The following is a 20,589-nucleotide window of genomic DNA, read 5'->3' as shown; positions in this document are numbered from 1 at the left end:
GGAAAATAATAAAATCTACAGAAAACCTAACCCAAACTTTAGTGAAGAAATCCGGGTTCGGGTACCAGATTAATTTTTTTTATCACGCGCATGCAAAACACATTGCACTCACGCGGAAAAAAATGAACACAATCGCAGACAAAACTGACTGAAATTGCGTACGTACTCGCGCGGGTTTTCCGCAACGCATCCGGACCTCTTCCGCAACGCCCATGTGAAAGGGGCCTTAGGGACCAATCACACTACCGTATATTTCTGTCTGCATTAATTTCAATGGATGCGGACTGCACATGGTACTTCAGTTCCGTGGCCTCGCAAAAAAGATAGAACATGTCCCATTCTTGTTCGTAATTGTGGACAAGAATAGGCATGTCTACACATAGAAACATAGAATGTGTCGGCAGATAAGAACCATTTGGCCCATCTAGTCTGTCCAATATACTGAATACTATGAATAGCCCTTGGCCCTATCTTATATGAAGGATGGCCTTATGCCTATCCCATGCATGCTTAAACTCCTTCACTGTAGAAAAACAGGAGAAAAACGATCCGATCCACAAAATGAGGAACGCATACGGTCAGTATCTGTGTTTTGCAGACAGCAAAAACGTATACAGTTGTGTGAATGAGTCCTTACTGGACATAAAAAGCTGGGGTGTGCATATCATATTGATGAAAAGGTAATGCTGTGCTTTCAGTTTTAAGGAAATGTCTATAAAATAACAAATACAAACACTAAAGTCAAGTTTCTGCTGACCTATTGGCGGCTTTCTGAGCAATGAACTAGCTGTACACAGCACACATGCAAAAAATGTTTTAATTTTTTTTGGGAGGCTAGAATGCTAGATTTCCTACTTACGGGGCCACAATAAAATGTGAATGTAATGCATAATCCCAATTGACTTACATTGTGTACCAGGACGGATCCGTTTGGCTCAGTTTCATCAGACGGACATGAGACTGAACTGATGCATTCTGAGCGGATCCTTTTCCATTCAGAATGCATTAGAATGCAAACTGATCCGTTTTGGACCGCTTGTGAGAGCGCTGAACGGATCTCACAAACGGAAAGCCAAAACGCCAGTGTGAAAGTAGCCTTAGATTCAACTGGGTGTTACTATTTGGGGGGCGTGTCCCTACACAGTCTGCCACTGGTAGCACCGAGTGCCAGACTGTGGAGGGACACCCCCCAACTGGTAACATCCATCTGAACATAAAACAGACATGTCAAGAGATGCGAAAATATGGGTGGACAGCACTCCTAAGTAATAATGTTTCGGGTGCTCGTCTCCAGGAGGGGTGGTAAAAAGCCCCTAGTAAAGCAACTTGTAGGTATCCAGAAAAATAAAAAATGGAGACCGCACGTCCAAAAGGTGCAGAAAGTGGAATTTATTCCAGAAGGCTTCCAACATATTCTGTAGCATGTTACAAGTGCAGAAGCAAAAGGCAGACAAAAAGGAGAATTATGGAAATCTGCACAATTTTTTAACCCTTCAGGACCAGGCCAATTTTGGAAACTTTATATTTTTTTTCCCCACATTCCATGGGCAATAACTTTATTATTTAAGCTTTTTACCAAAATGTAAAAAAATTAAAATTGGGCTAAAAATTTTTTTTTAAATAAGCAATTACCGTACTTTTTTACAATCAATTTTTACAGTGTATACGATTTGAACATTTGGTAAAAAAAAAAAAAATTACATGAAAGACATTCTGCGGGTCAGTATGAATATGACTCACATTTTTTTGTTTTTCTCATGTTCAATTACTTCAATAACTTAAAAAGTTAAAAACCTCTTCAAAAAAGTAAAAAATTGTGTTCCGTCACCATGAGACCCATAACTTTTGGACCCCTGCTGATCTAATATTGATTGCCGATTTGGAAGATAGGCCATCACTTGTAAGGCCTCCTACACACGAACGTGTGCGCCCCGTGGTCGTGCTGCGGCCCGCAATGCACGAACACCGTCCGTGAAGCAGCTGCAGCAGATCGCGGACCCATTCACTTTAATGGGTCCGCGATCCGGCCATTTCCGCAAAAAGATAGGACATGTCCTATCTTTAACGGAACGGAATTACGGGACGAAACCCGACGGAAGCACTCCGTAGTGCTTCCGTTCCACACCATTCTGCATCTCCGGATTTGAGGACCCATTGAAGTGAATGGGTCCGCATCCGTGGTGCGGAATGCCCACGAAACGGAACCAGTGTATTGCGGATCCGCAAATGCAGTCTGCAATATGGCAACGGGGTGCACACGTTCGTGTGCAGGAGGCCTAAAGGAAAGGACAACCCCCTGCTCCAGAAGTTACAAGCTCCATCCACTACACAATGAACAGAGCTACAAGGTAAGGGCTCATGCACACGACCGTTTGTATTTTGCGGTCCGCAAAAAATACAGATTATGTCCGTGTTTGTTCCATATTTTGCGAAATGGAACAGCTGGCCCCTAATAGAACAGTAATGCGGACAAAAATACGACATGTTCTATTTTTTTGCGGAACGGAAATATGGAAACGGAATGCACATGGAGTAACTTCAGGTTTTTTTTTGCGGACCCATTGAAATGAATGGTTTTGCATACTTTCTGCAAAAAAACGGAATGGACACGGAAAGAAAATACGTTTGTGTGCATAAGCCCTAAGAGCTGACTGGCGGAGCTGCTGCGTGTCGGCCCCCCGTCGTTCTGATACTGAAGGCCTACTCTGAGGATAGCCCATCAATATTAAAATTCGGAAAAACCCTTTAATATAATTTAATTGCATAATAAATTACTTTGATGAATAGCAGAACATTCATTAAAGCTACTAGATATGTAAAGACAGCATTGCCATGAAAGAGATTATAAAGAGTATATTCACCTTTTGGTTTATTGATAGAAAATTGACATATGACTCTTCCATAGGGAGCAAAAATACAAGTGCATTGCCATGATTACCAATTCTTGCAGTACGTCCACACCGATGAACAAAAGCACTGGAAGGAAAATTAACATTGTTGAGAAGCTAAATATCAAGACCTGTGTATAGAAGGACAATCTAAAAGACGGTAATGCACTAAAACATGTAGAATAATAGTGCATTTCTGTGTCCTATGTTATGAGCATTTTTAGTTTTTTTTATAAGCAGCCTGCAAGGAAACAATATTGAGAAACTGGGCGACAACTGATAAGGGCACCATTATAGCGCCAACGCAGGCAGTCACCCAGAATATACAGCCCAAAAGAAATCTAGCTGTGCACTAATCCCCTGCTTTCACATCGCTGCACAAGTTAACAGATTTGCTAGGAAAGCTGGGTGGCAAACGGGGGTTTAACCAGTGATGCATTAAACAAAAAGTCTCAGTAGTTAAAGGGGTTATCCAACACTAAGGCCTCTTTCACACGAGCGTGACGGATTGATTCCTGAAGGGTTACAAACAACATCTCTAAGGGCTCTTTCACACTTGCGCTTTTGTTTTCCGGCATAGAGTTCCGTCGTCGGGGCTCTATGCTGGAAGAATCCTGATCAGGATTATCCCCATGCATTCTGAATGGAGAGAAATCCGTTCAGGATGCATCAGGATGTCTTCAGTTCAGGACCGGAACGTTTTTTTGGCCGGAGAAAATACAGCAGCATGTTGTGCTTTTTGCTCCGGTCAAAAATCCTGAACACTTGCCACATCGACGGATCCGGAATAATAGCCCATTGAAATGTATTATTCCGGATCCGTCCTAACATCTTCAGTTGTTACGACGCAACGACGGATCCGGAAGTTGCGTCTGCGCCAGGAAGTAGGAAGGACTTGGCTGGTGCGAAAAGAGACTGATCCGGAAATCCTGAAGCCAACATCAATGTTTTTTTTCCGGATCCGTCGTACGGATCTGGCCCCATACCGGATCCGTGCGACTGATCCGGAAAAAAAACGTTGATGTTTGATCCGGAAATCCTGAAGCCGTCTCTTACCAAAAAAGCCGGAAAGACGCATCCGGAAAGAAAAAATTATGCGTTCTTACGCGTTTTTCCGGATCCGGCGTGTAATTCCGGCAAATCGAGTACACAACGGATCCGGACAACACAAGTGTGAAAGAGCCCTCAGCAACCATCAGTGAAAAATGCATTGCATCAACACTTGCTTGCGGATGCAATGCGTTTTTCACTGAAGCCCCATTCACTTCCATGGGGCCAGGGCTGCGTGAAAAACGCAAAATATAGAACATGCTGCTTTTTTTCACGCAACGCAGAACTGATGCAGGGAAAAAAAAACGCTCATGTACACAGACCCATTGAAATGACTGGGTCAGGATTCAGTGCGGGTGCAATGCGTTCACGTCACACATTGCACCTGCGCGAAAAACTCACTTGTGTGAAAGGGGCCTAACAGATACTCCCCCGTATGCAGGGCCCCTCACACTGATTCTACTTACCTGGCTTCCTGCACTGCCGCTTCAACATCCAGTGTTGGGGGGGAAGGGGGGGCAGCAGCCAATGGCAGGCGGTGATGGAGACAAGCCTTCCTAGTATCACGGGTGACACTAGGGAGGCTCATCCCCGTCACCGCCTGCCATTGGCTGCTCCCCCCTGACACCGGATGTTTTTATCCGCGCACGGGGAGAAGCAGCAGCAGCAGGGCATCGCTAATGCCATCGCTTGTCCACATACAGAATCATTGTTTGCTGGCAGCAGGTTGTGGTTAAACAGCACGATCTGCCGCCGGCAATCGATAATTTTTAAACTTGCTGAAAGATTCTGATTGCCCGATGAACGAGCAGCAGTATTATACAGGCAGATCATCGCTAACGAGAGTTCCCATAAACGCTCATTAGTGATGATCGGCTCAACAATCATCTGGTGTAATACAGGCTTAAGGTCTTAATTAGGCTTAAAGGAGTTGGCCACCATAAGTATAAAAACAAATAAAGTGCCCCAGACAATAACTAAAGCCAAGAGGAATTTGTATCATGACAGATATACTGTATATATATATAATTTTTCTACTGCATTTAGCATAGCATGCTCCCATTAATGAGAGGCTGTGTGGATGGAGCAGCTGCAAAGTGAAAGTAAAAATCCCAGCATGCATCACAGCAAAGCGTCTCCAGGGGAGCAGTCACATGACATCTCTGCCTACTTGTGATGCCATAGTGACAACAGCACCTTAGGTGTCATTTCATCAGTGCTTTATCATAACTCCCAACTTTAGAATAGAATTGACTATAATGGGGACGGGGGCGGAGCTCCGGCGCAGCACGGCGAAAGGCCGCCGGACTAAAGGTCCTGCATGTCCGGCGGCTCTCGCCGTGCACTGCCGTTCGGCGCCGGAGCTCCGCCCCCATTATAGTCAATGGGAACGGAGCGGCGGTCCGGCGACATAGCGGAAGGACGGATTCGACATGGTGAACAGCCTGTCGGATCCGTCCTGCCGCAAGTGTGAAAGTACCCTAAGGCTACTTTCACACTTGTGTTTTTTTGCGTATCCGTCATGGATATATAACCACATGCATCCGTCATGAACGGATCCGTTTGTATTATGTCTTCTATAACCATGAAGGAAAGTCAATGGGGGACGGATCCGTTTTTTATTGTGCCAGAGAAAACGGATCCGTCCCTATTGAATTACATTGTGTGTGAGGACGGATCCGTTTGGCTCAGTTTCATCAGGCGGACACCAAAACACCTGCAAGCAGCATTTTGGTGTCCGCCTCCAAAGCAGAATGGTGAATGATCGTAGGCAAACTGATGCATTCTGAGGGGATCCTTTTCCATTCAGAATGCATTAGGGCAAAACTTATCTGTTTTGGACATACCTCCCCTGTACCAGGACCGCCACTGAAATCCGGGACTGTCCTGCCGGATACTGGAAGGAGGTATGGCTTTAGGCCTCATGCACATGACCATAGCCTGCCTGTGTCTGTATTGTGGCCCACGAACAGGGGGTCCACAATATACAGGCACCAGCCGTGTGAGCACCGTATGAAGTGAATGGGTCTGAAATACGAAAGATACGGTGTGGTGCGGAATGGAAGCAGATCGGAAACCTATGGAGTGCATCCACGGGTTTTCTGTCCATGCCTCCGCACCGTGAAAAAGTACAGTCGGATGCAGATTGCAGACCCCATTTAAGTGAATGGGTTCACGTCTGCAGACAGTGGACACACTGTCGGTGCCCATGCATTGCAATGTATATGCACACGTGTGTGTAAATACATATATAAATATGTATATTTACACATGTGTATGTATATTCATGTACAGTCAGGTCCATAAATATTGGGACATAGCCACAATTCTAACATTTTTGGCTCTATACACCACCACAATGGATTTGAAATGAAAGAACAAGATGTGCTTTAACTGCAGACTGTCAGCTTTAATTTGAGGGTATTTACATCCAAATCAGGTGAACGGTGTAGGAATTACAACAGTTTGCATATGTGCCTCCCACCTGTTAAGGGGTCAAAAGTAATGGGACAGAATAATAATCATAAATCAAACTTTCACTTTTTAATACTTGGTTGCAAATCCTTTGCAGTCAATTACAGCCTGAAGTCTGGAACGCATAGACATCACCAGATGCTGGGTTTCATCCCTGGTGATGCTCTGCCAGGCCTCTACTGCAACTGTCTTCAGTTCCTGCTTGTTCTTGGGGCATTTTCCCTTCAGTTTTGTCTTCAGCAAGTGAAATGCATGCTCAATCGGATTCAGGTCAGGTGATTGACTTGGCCACTGCATAACATTCCACTTCTTTCCCTTAAAAAACTCTTTGGTTGCTTTTGCAGTATGCTTTGGGTCATTGTCCATCTGCACTGTGAAGCGCCGTCCAATGAGTTCTGCAGCATTTGGCTGAATATGAGCAGATAATATTGCCCGAAACACTTCAGAATTCATCCTGCTGCTTTTTTTTTTTAAACTCGTTTTATTGAATAAGAGTAACAAGGCATATACATGGTACAGTCTTATGGACAAAATACAAAGACATATTACAGGTCAGATCACGCTGAGTGGCGGTGATACATACATAAACAATTCGATGGAGAGAAGACACGGCATTTAATACAACAAACTGGGTCGTACAAAATGAAGTGCAGGACTCGGCACGTGTTAGTCCTGTCACGGACCTAAAGAAACCGCTGATCTCTCTGAAGTCGTCAGATGCGACTCACACCATAGACCCCACACCTTCTGGAATTTATCAGGGCATTTTCTATTGACATATAACACCTTCTCATAAGGAATCACTTGATTAACTAGTCTCTTCCACATCCCCAGAGTCGGTAAATCATCTGCCATCCATTTGAGAGCAATAACTTTGCGGGCTAAAAATAATGTTTCGCTTAAAAATATCTTATCATAGTGGGTCCAGCTATCATCATCCAGGATCCCTAGGAGACATACCTTGGGGCAAAGTGGAATAGGACCTAAGCCCAGTGACGAGAGTACCCCCAATACCGCTTGCCAATATGATTTGATGTACTCGCACTCCCACATCATATGCCAGAAGTCTGCATTATTATGTGCACATCTTAAGCAATTGGATTGGGGGATCCTTCCCATCCTGTGTAACCTAGTAGGGGTTAAATAGCTGCGATGTAGCATAAATAACTGGATCAATCTATTGTTAATCGAAGGAGATACCCTAGTGACTGCTTCTAAGGCCTCTGACCAATCCTCCGCTGAGAGATGTGAAATGTTCCCTCTCCATCTGGCCTCAGCTAATATGGGTTGCGCTGACATGTGGTTCTCCAAAAGGTGAGTATATAGTACAGACACCATACCTCTGGGTCCCTGTGATTTAATAACTCCGATAAGGGGATAAGAAGAAATGGCCCTATTACCATCCCCAAACTGTTCCCGAAAGGCTTGTCTAATCTGCAGGTATTTGAAAAATTGGGTACGTACTATTCCAAAACGTTCCTGAATTTGAGAGAAGGAGCGTAGGGTACCTTCACTATACAGATCTCGCAAGAGTACGATCCCGGACGCTGCCCATATATGTGTTCCTTCTATCCCTTGCAAGTGGGGGAGCAAAGGGTTATCCCATAAAGGCATGGTGTCGGCCCAATCCTGAAATTGTCTCAATTTAGCGTCCCTCCAAACCTGCTGTGCCAACTTATGAACTGGCAGCAGGTGCCTCGACAAGGAGCCCAATCTCTCTAGTACAGGCCATAAACTAGACAAGCCCAGGTGCTGCTGCAAATAATATTCCATATTCTGCAGGGACTCACCATTAACCCAACCAGCCAAGAATCTCATTTGTCCTGCCAAGAAGTACAAGTGGAAATTTGGTAGCGATGCCCCCCCCTGCCCTCTGGCTCTCTGTAGTGTATTCATAGCAAGTTTGTGTCTGGCCCTACCCCATATGAATTGAATCATTAAGGAGTGTAGGCGGTCCAAGAGATTTCGTGATATTGGGGTGCAAGCATGTTCCAGTATGTAAAGACCCTTAGGCAATAGGATCATTTTGATTAGATTGATCCTACCCATGACAGACAGAGGGAGGGTCTTCCACACCCTGAACTTCTCAATGAATATAGCTTCTAGAGGGGCAACATTTCTGGAGTAGGAGTCTCCCGGCACTCTGGTGATGACTATCCCCAAGTATTTAAAGTGGTCCACTACTCTGAGGTTGTGGTAGACTTCGGGCCAATCAGATCGCCACAGCGGCATCAAGGCAGACTTAGCCCAGTTAATATGCAATCCAGAAAAGTGACTAAATTGCTCTATAATCGTGATCGCTTGTGGTAAGGAAGTGTCCATATCACTCATGTATAATATGAGGTCGTCCGCATAAAGGCCTACTCTGTCCTCTCTCCCCCCCAGCCCAACTCCTCTGAATATCGAATCATGGCGGATGCGCAGAGCTAAGTGCTCTATGGCAATTGCGAACAAAAGGGGGGAGAGAGGGCAACCCTGCCTCGTACCCCTCTGCAGATTGAAGTAGGAGGAGGTCGTACCATTAATCGAGATACTAGCCTTCGGATTTTTGTATAGTACCCGGACCCACTGTAGGAATCTAGGGCCAAAGCCAAATCTCCCCAACACTCTCAGCAGGTATGGCCACTCCAGAGAATCGAAGGCCTTGGCCGTATCTAATGAAGCCATCGCCCACTGCCTTCCTTGACAAGTCCCAATTTGGGCTATAATTTGTGCCCTACGGATATTACTAGAAGTTGATCTTCCCGGTATGAACCCAGTCTGATCGCAATGGATTATGCTAGGCACTATTTTGTTTAACCTATTGGCCAAGACCTTCGTGAGGATTTTGTAATCCAGGTTTAGCAAAGATATTGGCCTATAGGAGGAACAATCCAACGGGTCCTTGTCAGGTTTAAGAATCACTACTATGGATGCTTCATACATAGAGTCCGGGAGCCTACCAATACGCCACGCCTCCTTGAATAACTCTCTCAATTGGGGCCCAAGGACGTCAACATACTTGGAGTATACCTCCAGTGGCAACCCATCTGGGCCCGGGGACTTCCCATTCGACAGACCAGCAATTGCATTTTGTATCTCTTCCAGAGTAATATCTTCCTCCATTAGGTTGCTGTCCTCTAATGAGAGTGATGGGCAAGATACTCCATCTAAGTAGTTCTCAAGTTCAATCTCTGAGTATGACACTCGTGTCTGATATAACTCTCGATAGAAGTCAGCAAAACATGCTACCATATCCGGGACAGATTCTTTGACCTCCCCGTCCATGGCCTGAATACGCAGGACTGGCGGGGCAGAGGCATTTTTATGTACTATTTGAGCCAATAGTCTCCCTGCCTTATCACCCATCTCAAAGGCCTGCTGTTTATAAAAGAATAGCTTACGGTCACTTTTTTCATGCAGATGGACTAAGTACATCCTACCTTTCAACAACCAGTCCTGCCTATGTGTCTCCGATGGGTCTGCCAGGTACCTAGCTTCAGCCTCCCTAACACTAGAGTTAAGGGAGTCCTCCTTTCTCCTGGTGTCCCTCTTAATATAAGAGATCGATGATTTAAGACATCCCCTTAGGTATGCCTTTAGTGTTTCCCAGAGGAGGAGGGCACTCGTATCCACGTCATGCACTTCAAGGAAGACCTGTAATTGATCTGGGATCCTATCCTGCTCTTTCAGCAAAGTAAGCCAAAATGGATGAATTCTTGTTTTCAAACAAGGGCTCAACCCCTGAGTAACATTAAATTGTGCAATCAAAGGCGCATGATCAGAGACACCCTGGGGGCCATAGATAACAGTGGACAAATCTAAGTAAGCATCAGGGGATCCAAATATATAGTCTATCCTGGACAGCGCTCCATGGGAAGGAGTAAAGCAAGAGTACTCTATTGCATCTGGATGTTTCTCCCTCCAAAAATCTATCCATCCCACTTCACCAGCCCAAGCCCTCAACAATGAAGGGTGGCTTCGAGCCGACGAGGCAGGATGAGCACAGAAGCGGTCCCTCTGCGAGTCCATGACCATGTTAATGTCCCCCACACATAAGAGTCTCGCATGTGGGTATTGGGCTGCAAATATGGTTGCAGTTTGTAGTATGGTTAAATCAGCAGGTGGGGGACAGTAAACGCCCAGGATCACATACGGGGTGCCGTTCACGTGTGCATAGACAAAAACATATCTACCCTCCGGGTCGCTCTCAGTCGCATGCAACTCCCACCTGACAGAGCGGTTAACTAGCAGAGATACACCCCTGGAGTGGGAGGTACCATACGAGTGGTACGCATGTTGAACCCATGACTTCTTAAGTCTACCAGCAGTTTCAGGTGTCAAATGGGTCTCCTGCAGGCTGAGTATATGAGGAGTATATCTGCGGACATGGGTAAAAACAGACAGACATTCTTTTACTCGCATCTCCAAGTCCCCTCACATTCCAGGACATTAAAATTAAGGTGGCCATAGCATTCGTATCTCACATATCCATATAAGTCTACACTTCTGCTGCAATGCCGAATAGACTCCTCCCATCACATCATTCCACATATTCACCCAGCTACCTGTATCAAGTGGTGTACCACATAATGCCCAAACAGAGTATGTAAACTTAAGGCAAAACAAAACATGCCATAAACAAATGATGTAATATCGAGCATTTTGCCCAGAGTGAAAAAATAATTTCCCTGTGGCTGCGGTTTCAGGGACCTGCATGTTGCAAGGTGGTGTCTCAACTATGCAGGTAACTGAGCAGCTCCCATGATATTGTATAGCATACTGACATATAAACAAATGATATATCAACTTATCAGCAAAACCTTTTCGGAAACGGGAGGCCGCGAGTACTACAAAGTCCAGAACTGAACATGTCCAGATAATGTAGATGGCCATTCTCCTCCCTCAAGTAGCAGTGAGTCCCGCTGATAGAGTCCCCGATCAAGGAGAAAGAAAAGAGGCAGGGGACGAAAAGAGGTATCAACGCCATACCATATCTCAAGATGGCGCCATCCTGCGTGATTTCCTTGCGACCCAATCATCCGCTTCCTTGGGGTCAGTAAAAAAATGTGATTTTTCTCCATCCACCACCCTTAGCCTAGCTGGGTAAGCCATAGAATAAGGTAGATTCATGTCCCGTAGCCTTCTTTTGACCGAGACAAAGGTCGCCCTCTTTTTCTGGAGCTCAGCAGAGAAATCAGGAAATAGGGACACTTTTGCATTCTCATACATAATGGTTTGCTTCCTCCTTGCTTGTGTAAGGATAAGATCTCGGTCCTTCCAATTCAGCATGCGTGCTAGCAGCGGCCTAGGTGGAGCTCCAGGTGGCGGTGGGCGAGCTGGGACCCTATGGGCCCTCTCCACTGCGTACGCCATGGAAAAAGCTGCCTCCGGGAAGGTAGATCTGAACCAGGCTTCCAGGAAAGAGGCAGGATCCGGTCCCTCCGAGCGCTCCGGTAGGCCCAGAATACGCACATTATTTCTCCTGGCCCTGTTTTCCAAGTCGTCACATTTTTGCCTCCACAGGGAGACCGAACCCTCCAGGGCATGAATCTTGGCCGGCATGGGGCGAGTAAGATCTTCCAGGTCTGAGATCCTTTCCTCAGCTCCCTTCACCCGCTCCCTAAGCTGTTGAACGTCCTGTCTTAATAGGCCCACATCCACACGTACCTCATCAATCTTGGTCGTGAGGGAAGTTTGACAGGCCAGGATTGCTGTCAGGAGTTGTTCATGTGCCTCTTTCGCTGAGAGCTCTGGCTCATCTTGTGTATCGTTGTTCGCCTGCTGGGCCGCCTGACCACGAGTATGTTGGGTGCGGGGCGTGCTGGTCGCTGCGGCGCCATGTTGGGTGTCCTGGCGCACATATTCCTTCAGGCGGTCAGCCGCCGCCTGACCTTTGCTGGGACCCATGGAGAGGTTCTGTGAGGTTTCGTGATGTCGCTTGTCTATTCTGATGGTGGGTAGACCGTGTCAGTGCTCAGGATTGCTCAGGATTCTGTGTGGGAGCCGGAGCTCAGCTCAGATGCGGCCGCTCATGTCGGCAGTTAGCCACGCCCCCCCATCCTGCTGCTTTTGTCAGCAGTCACATCATCAATAAATACAAGAGAACCAGTTCCACTGGCAGAGATACATGCCCACGCCATGACACTACCACCACCATGCTTCACTGATGAGGTGGTATGCTTAGGATCATGAGCAGTTCCTTTCCTTCTCCATACTCTTCTCTTCCCATCACTCTGGTACAAGTTGATCTTGGTCTCATCTGTCCATATGATGTTGCTCCAGAACTGTGAAGGCTTTTTTAGATGTCGTTTGGCAAACTCTAATCCGGCCTTCCTGTTTTTGAGGCTCACCAATGGTTTACATCTTGTGAACCCTCTGTATTCACTCTGGTGAAGTCTTCTCTTGATTGTTGACTTTGACACACATACACCTACCTCCTGGAGAGTGTTCTTGATCTGGCCAACTGTTGTGAAGGGTGTTTTCTTCACCAGGGAAAGAATTCTTCGGCCATCTACCACAGTTGTTTTCCATGGTCTTCCGGGTCTTTTGGTGTTGCTGAGCTCACCGGTGCGTTCCTTCTGTTTAAGAATGTTCCAAACAGTTGTTTTGGCCACGCCTAATGTTTTTGCTATCTCTCTGATGGGTTTGTTGTTTTTTCAGCCTAATGATGGCTTGCTTCACTGATAGTGACAGCTCTTTGGATCTCATCTTGAGAGTTGACAGCAACAGGTTCCAAATGCAAATAGCACACTTGAAATTAACTCTGGACCTTTTATCTGCTCATTGTAATTGGGATAATGAGGGAATAACACACACCTGGCCATGGAACAGCTGAGAATCTAATTGTCCCATTACTTTTGACCCCTTAACAAGTGGGAGGCACATATGCAAACTGTTGTAATTCCTGCACCGTTCACCTGATTTGGATGTAAATACCCTCAAATTAAAGCTGACAGTCTGCAGTTAAAGCACATCTTGTTCGTTTCATTTCAAATCCATTGTGGTGATGTATAGAGCCAAAAATGTTAGAATTGTGTCGATGTACCAATATTTATGGGTGTGTGTGTGTGTGTGTGTGTGTGTGTGTGTGTGTGTGTGTGTGTGTGTGTGTGTGTGTGTGTGTGTGTGTGTGTGTGTGTGTGTATATATATATATATACACACACACACACACACACACATATATATAGATACATACACACATATACATATACAATATACACACATACGGTCAGTGCCCATGCATTGCGGACCGCAATGTATATACACATAAATATATTAAACACGTGTGTATATATTTTGTATTTAAATATGTATGCATATATACATACACACACGTTGCAGGGGGCGTGGCCTAATGAAGCCGGTGGGCGTGGCTTAGCGGGTCCGCTGTGTGGTGGTAGTGCGGGGGGGGGGAGGAATTGACTAAGTAGCTTCTGCAGTAGGGGCTCTGAAGGTTTTTATCACAGCCAGCTTCTGACAGGAATCAGCTGTTTGTAGAGAGGGAACAAGCAGCTGATTCCTGTCACAGTTGGAGCGGGCAGCAGGGAGCCGACCACTGACAGGAGCAGACTGCACATGCGCCTGGACGAGCTTCCTCTCAAGCTCCTCCAGGTCGCGTGCAGCCATGGACGAACTCAGCTGCAAGGTAGAGCAGGACTAAGGGGGAGTGGCTTATAACTGAAAGAAAAGCAGGCAGATGTGTTTAATGAAGTATATTAGGAACTTTATTTTTTCCCTGCCTGCCACACAGTAGTGGAAAGTACGGTATTTAAAGAGTGGCCAACCCCTTTAAGCGAATCACGCTTCGGATCATAGAGCCCAAGTCGATTCACTCAAAAACTTTGGGGGTCATTTTTTATAATGAAATACGCCTATTTCACGTTCAGATGGTGGCGCAACGGTTAGTTGAGCCACTATGTGCGACTTTTCCCCGCTCACACCAAGTCTAAAATTGTCGGCATGGGAGCGGAAGGGGACGGGCCAGTAGGTCCATCTCATTTAACATTTTCTACGCCTCTTTTAGGCAAAGAAAATGGTCTAAATGTAAGACTGCTCAGAAGCGGTCATACATTTAAAAATGGCGCTGGATGCACCGAAGTTATATAGAGGCTTGCGCCTCATCATAACTTCGGGGGATCCGCCGCCAGCTTAGGGCTTTATTAAGACCGGTGTCTAAAATGCCAGTCTTAATAAATGTGCCGCTTTGTTTTTAATGCTGTTACTGTACAGCATTAAAATGTATTGGCCCCCGTGGAGCCAAATTTCATATTGATTGAAGTTGTGCGAGACTTCAGTATTCCTATCTGCATCTTTAAAAACATTTTACTATATTTATATAAATATATTGAGGGAAAATTGAAGGTGCGGATCCCTTTCTCCGTGGAATGCTGGGTACTGGGTGAGTTGGCCAAGGTGAGCTGTCAGCAACATAAAAAAAATCTTTTAATTTAAGATAATGTTTTTGGAACGACTATTGATAGCACGCGCCTGGTTTTCACCTAACAGTCCCACTATGAATACATGGCTAAATCTGGTGAATACTACTAGGAGATATGAATATATTTTGTATAAGCAGAGAAATTCGGAGAAAAAAAATGGATTGGAATCTGGGGAGACTGGAACTCATAGAGCTTCCTCGCACTTCACCCGTCACCACTACTCCTCGGTCTTAGGACGGAGGAGTGGTGGCAAAGGAAGACGCATCGCAAGGGGGGGGGGGGGGGAGTTTTTGTGGGGTTAAAGGAAAATATGTTGATATATGTTAATAACGACATGTTTTATGTAATGGTTGTTGTTGGATAATTAATAAAGTGTTTAAAAAAAAAAAAAAAAAAAACATTATAGGAATCCGAAGTAGGCTTTGAGACAGAAGTACCAGTCAGTACCAAAGCCCACTTCGGATTCCTATTTTAAAATGTTTTTAAAGACGCAAATAAGAATACCGTAGTAATTCACAAAAGGCTCAAGAAACTTCGGGCAATATGAAGTTTTGCTCCACCGAGCCAATACAGTTTAATGTTGTATGGAAACAGCATTAAAAATGACGTTTTTTGAACGAATCGACTTCGGATCTATGATTCAAAGCTCGATTAGCTCTAGCCTAGTCTCAATCACACAATCAGTGTTTGGTCAGAGGGTGCCATCAGTGATTGCGAGTCAAAATGGAGGCTACACAGAGATAAGTTATAATGGAAAGACTTACACCTGTTCTGTGTTGTAGACCCGGCACCTGGTTTCGGCTCGCAACTGACCAAATACTGACTATGCAAATAAGGTCTTAAAGTTGCCACAAGTTTAGGCTTTTTGAAGATAAAATTAGGTGTAGATCATAACAGAAGAGAAAGTATTAAGGACAGATACAACTGCTCTTCTTTTTTTAGTCCACTCCTGGTTTTGGTTTAAAAAGGGCATAAAAACTGAACATTTGGCAGCACCCTAAAGGCTCATGCACACGTACGGATTTTCTTTCTGCTTCAGTTCCGTTTTTTTTTTTGCGGACCGTGTGCAGAACTATTCACTGCACACGGTCCGCAAAAACAACAGAAGGTACTCTGTGTGCATTCCGTTTCCGTATTTCCGTTCCGCAAAAAAGTAGTGCATGTCTTATTATTGTCTGCAAATCACGGTCCGAGGCCCCATTCAAGTCAATGGGTCTGCAAAAAATACGGAACGCACACGGAACACATCTGTATGTCATCTGTATTTCATGAATCCATACTGTAGAAATGCTATGCCCAGCCCATATTGCTCATGTGTTTGGTGATTAATAAGTTACTGTTTCTGATCCGCAAAAAACGGATCGCATACGGATATGTTTTGTGGAAAAACGGAACGGAAGAGGACTTAAATCAGAGAAAAAAAAAAAACAAGATACGAAACAACGGATCCATAAAAAACGGACCGCAAAACAACAACGGTCGCCAGAGACAGTAAGAAGGTCCCTGAAAAGGTTTTGTCATTTTAACTGATGTAATGGGACAGAGTTGTGGCTAATGCAGCACAAGAGATTTGAGCGAGTGGTGTAATAGACAGCTTGAGAAAAGCTTGCGTGGCAAAACATGGGTGTTTTTGCCTTATGTGCTCAAAATAAAGCAGCTTATACTACATTGGTTGTTGCCTTGAAACCTCTTTTTCCAAGCTGGATTTCCTTGGTGGATTTAGGTGGAACCCCCAAGATTGCAAGGTTAATTTGTGTTGGGCTTACGCATTTGACGTCACCTACCTACAAATTGCTGGATGTAAACGCAATCAAAGGTAGTTTATCCATCTTATGTTTGGTTTTGGAGAAATTTACATATAAAATATACAACTAAATAAATGAGCTAACAGATGGAAATATCAACATCATCATTCCACAAGTCATCAGTATCTTTTACAGACCCTGTTGCCACCACAGCATCAAGCGTCTGATTAGTCGTGTACTGTAGTGAGGAAAGCTTGGATTGCGCATCCAATGCGTGCCTCAGCTGCAAGTATTTATAGAAATGCGTGGAGGGGAGGCCAAACTCAGGACACAGCTGCTGAAACTGCTTTAGAAGTCCCTGGGAGTATAACTGGCCAATATTCCAAATCCCATTCCTCCCCTATTAGGAGAACCCCGTTAATTGGGATAATTCAGGTAAAAAGGGGATTATTCCAGATGGGAGCAATATTTAACAGTCCTGAGATAACCAAGATCTCTCTAGCCTTAGTCCACACCCTCCTCATAAGCCCCAGAATTGGAGCAGATTTAAACCTAGGGGCTACATCCCCCTCCAGGACTGCAAGTGGCGAACAACAACCAGACACCCATGCAACTAGCCTACCTCCTCTCCCCACTCCCCGCGCCATATTCCATCCCTTAAAGTGTTGCAGCTGAGCTGAAAGGAAGTATAGTAAGGGGTTAGGCAGCGCCAAACCACCCGCATCCTTGGCCCTCTGTAGAGTTTAATATTTAATTCTACTTCTCTTATCCTTCCACAACAGGAACCAAAATATTTGCTGTATTTTGTAAAAATAATGCGTAGGGATCCATACTGGAGAGTTATGGAGCACATATAAAAGAGTTACGGCATCAGCACCATTTTAATCAGGTTACCCGTACCCACTAGGGATATGGGCAGTTTATGCCACAAGGCAGCCTTAGTTTTAAACTTAGTTAGTAGAGGCAGTATATTATCTGGCATGTATCTATGGGGATTGATGGAGATGTCAACTCCCAGATACTTAAAAGGGGTTCTGCAGTTTGTTTAAACTGATGATCTATCCTCCGGATAGATCATCAGCATCTGATTGGCGGGGGTCCGACACCCCTGCCGATCAGCTGTTTGAGAAGGCAGCGGCGCTCCAGGAGTGCCGTGGCCTTCTCCCTGTTTACCGCAGGCCCAGTGACATCACAACTAGTATCACTAGCCTGGGCGGGGCTAAGCTCCATTCAAGTGAACAGAGCTTAGCCGGGCCCAGGCAAGTTGATACTAGTCGTGACGTCACTGGGCCTGCGGTAAACAGTGAGAAGGCCGCTGCCTTCTCAAACAGCTGATCGGCGGGGGTCCCGGGTGTTGAACCCCCGCCGATCAGATGCTGATGATCTATCCAGAGGATAGATCATCAGTTTAAACAAACTGCAGAAGCCCTTTAAATGAGGATACTACCCTAAGTTTAGTATGATCAAGACAGAAATTTTCTGGGACCGGGGACAATGGGAGTATCACAGACTTATTTCAGTTGATAAGCAGTCCAGACTGCCTGCCAAATTCAGAGATAAGTGAGATAATAGGGTCTATGGAAGAGATCAGGTCACCTACATATAGCAGCATATCATCTGAATATAGCGGTACATGCTCCTCCAAGTCCCCCCTTTTAAGGCCCTGGAAAATCGGTGTGGCTGTTAGGAGGCAAGCCACCAGTTCTATCCCTATAGCAAATAAGAGAGGCGACAGTGGGAAGCCCTGCCTTATCCCCCTTTCTAGTGCCAGCGCTGGAGAAATCCCTCCATTTACTCTAATCCTAGCTCTAGGTTGGTTATAGAGCAGCTGCACCCATTTTATGAAAATCGCGCCAAATCCCATTTTGGACAAAACTGCCCAAAGGTAATCACACTCGACGCCATCAAAAGCTTTGGCAGCATCGAGTGAGATCACAGCCCCACAGTTCCCTCCTTCCTCCTCATCCAACTGGAGATTCAGGAACAGGCGTCTAAGATTTAGGCTACGTCTACACGACAACATTTGTCGCGCGACTTATTGTCAGATAGGGCACAACTACACTGCAACATTTGTAGCGCAACATTTTGTTGCACTAATGTCGCGCGACAATTTTTATAATGGCAGTCTATGGTGTCGCACTGCAACATGCAACATGCTGCGACTGCGACGCAACAGTCGCAGAAAAATCCATCTCGAATGGATTTTCTGCGACTGTTGCGTTGCAGTGCAACACCATAGACTGCCATTATAAAAATTGTCGCGCGATATTAGTGCAACAAAATGTTGCGCGACAAATGTTGTCGTATAGACGTAGCCTTAAGGATGTAGATTTTCCAGGCATGAAGCCAGGTTGGTCTTCATGAATAATAGTACTAATAACATTTAATAGTCTATTAGCTAGAACCTTCGCCAATATTTTTACGTCTACCGTTAACAGTGAAATAGGACGATAAGAATCTACCTGTGTAGGATCCTTGCCTGGTTTTGGAAGCACTACCACAATCGCCTCCCTCCTCGAACTGGGTAAAGTACCTGCCAGATATGAGTCCATAAAAACATTAAGTAGGTGTGGGAGAAGAAACTCCTGGTGCTTCTTATAAAATTCCACCGGCAAGCCATCCCCCCCAGGTGCCTTTTCATTAGGAAAAGATCTCAACGTCAGCTCAAGGTCCTCCAGACAGATATCTCCATTCAACAGCTCCCTATGCTCCACAGTTAAAATGGGCAAGGAAATGTCCATCAAATTCTTCCCTCTATCTGTCGGGCTGACTGTCAGTCTAGACCAGGGGTGCACAACCTGCGGCCCGCATGCGGCCCCCAGAGCCATGGTTTGCGGCCCCCGTCCTAATGGGGATTAACACAGCTGATCCTGTAATCAGCTGTGTTTCTGCACAGAGCGCCGCACAGCAGATGGATCACAGGTTTTGCTCCTGCACTGTAGCAGGAGCGGAAAGGGTCCCCGGCTATTAGTGAGAGCGGGGAAGCCGAGGAGAAGACAGAAGTGCTTTATTAGCGCTTCTGCCTTCTCTTCTATGAGCGCTCTGCAGTGTGGACTCGGCAATCACGTGATTGCTAGGTGTCTCGGGAACAGAGGAGCGCTCTGCCCTGGTACAAAGCCTCCGCAGCAGGCTGGTTTTCCTGTAACTGGGGCTCCTTTGGATGCTCCAGTTACAGTGAAAATAGTACAAAAAAAAAGAGTCACTTATTGTCTCCCAAAGGTCTTTCAGTGACCTCTTGGAGACAAATTATGTGGTAAAAATATATAATAAAAAAAAAAAAGTTAAAAAATGATTAACATTTTTTTGAAAACTAAATAAATTTTTTATAAAATATAAATAAAAGAAAAGAGAAATAAAATATTATGTGGCACAAAAAAATAGAAAATTATTTTAAAAAATTAAATACAATAAAAAGGAAAAAGTGCTTAATAAAAGAGTGTTCACTGTCCCACAGCAGTCTTTTTATGACCCCTTGGGGGATATATTATGTGGCAAAAATACAGTACAGACCAAAAGTTTGGACACACCTTCTCATTCAAAGAGTTTTCTTTATTTTCATGACTATGAAAATTGTAGATGCCCAATGAAGGCATCAAAACTATGAATTAACACATGTGGAATTATATACATAACAAACAAGTGTGAAACAACTGAAAATATGTCATATTCTAGGTTCTTCAAAGTAGCCACCTTTTGCTTTGATTACTGCTTTGCACACTCTTGGCATTCTCTTGATAAACTTCAAGAGGTAGTCCCCTGAAATGGTTTTCACTTCACAGGTGTGCCCTGTCAGGTTTAAGAAGTGGGATTTCTTGCCATATAAATGGGGTTGGGACCATCAGTTGCGTTGAGGAGAAGTCAGGTGGATACACAGCTCATAGTCCTACTGAATAGACTGTTAGAATTTGTATTATGGCAAGAAAAAAGCAGCTAAGTAAAAAAAAAAAAGAGTGGCCATCATTACTTTAAGAAATGTAGGTCAGTCAGTCAGCCGAAAAATTGGGAAAAC

At 45.0% G+C, this 20,589-nt stretch overlaps 1 protein-coding gene across 1 annotated transcript in view; it reads right to left on the bottom strand.

Moving 5' to 3' along the window:
- DDX55 (DEAD-box helicase 55) overlaps positions 1-20,589 on the bottom strand; it is a 71,837-nt gene that overhangs the window by 11,490 nt on the left and 39,758 nt on the right. The window contains exon 11 of the mRNA XM_040416210.1: positions 2,862-2,976. Coding sequence (XP_040272144.1) covers positions 2,862-2,976 — 115 coding nt within the window. The remainder of the gene's footprint in view (positions 1-2,861; positions 2,977-20,589) is intronic.

The sequence above is a fragment of the Bufo bufo genome, chromosome 2 (assembly GCF_905171765.1).
Source record: "Bufo bufo chromosome 2, aBufBuf1.1, whole genome shotgun sequence".
Taxonomy (NCBI): domain Eukaryota; kingdom Metazoa; phylum Chordata; class Amphibia; order Anura; family Bufonidae; genus Bufo; species Bufo bufo.
This window is presented reverse-complemented; position numbering and strand designations above follow the sequence as displayed.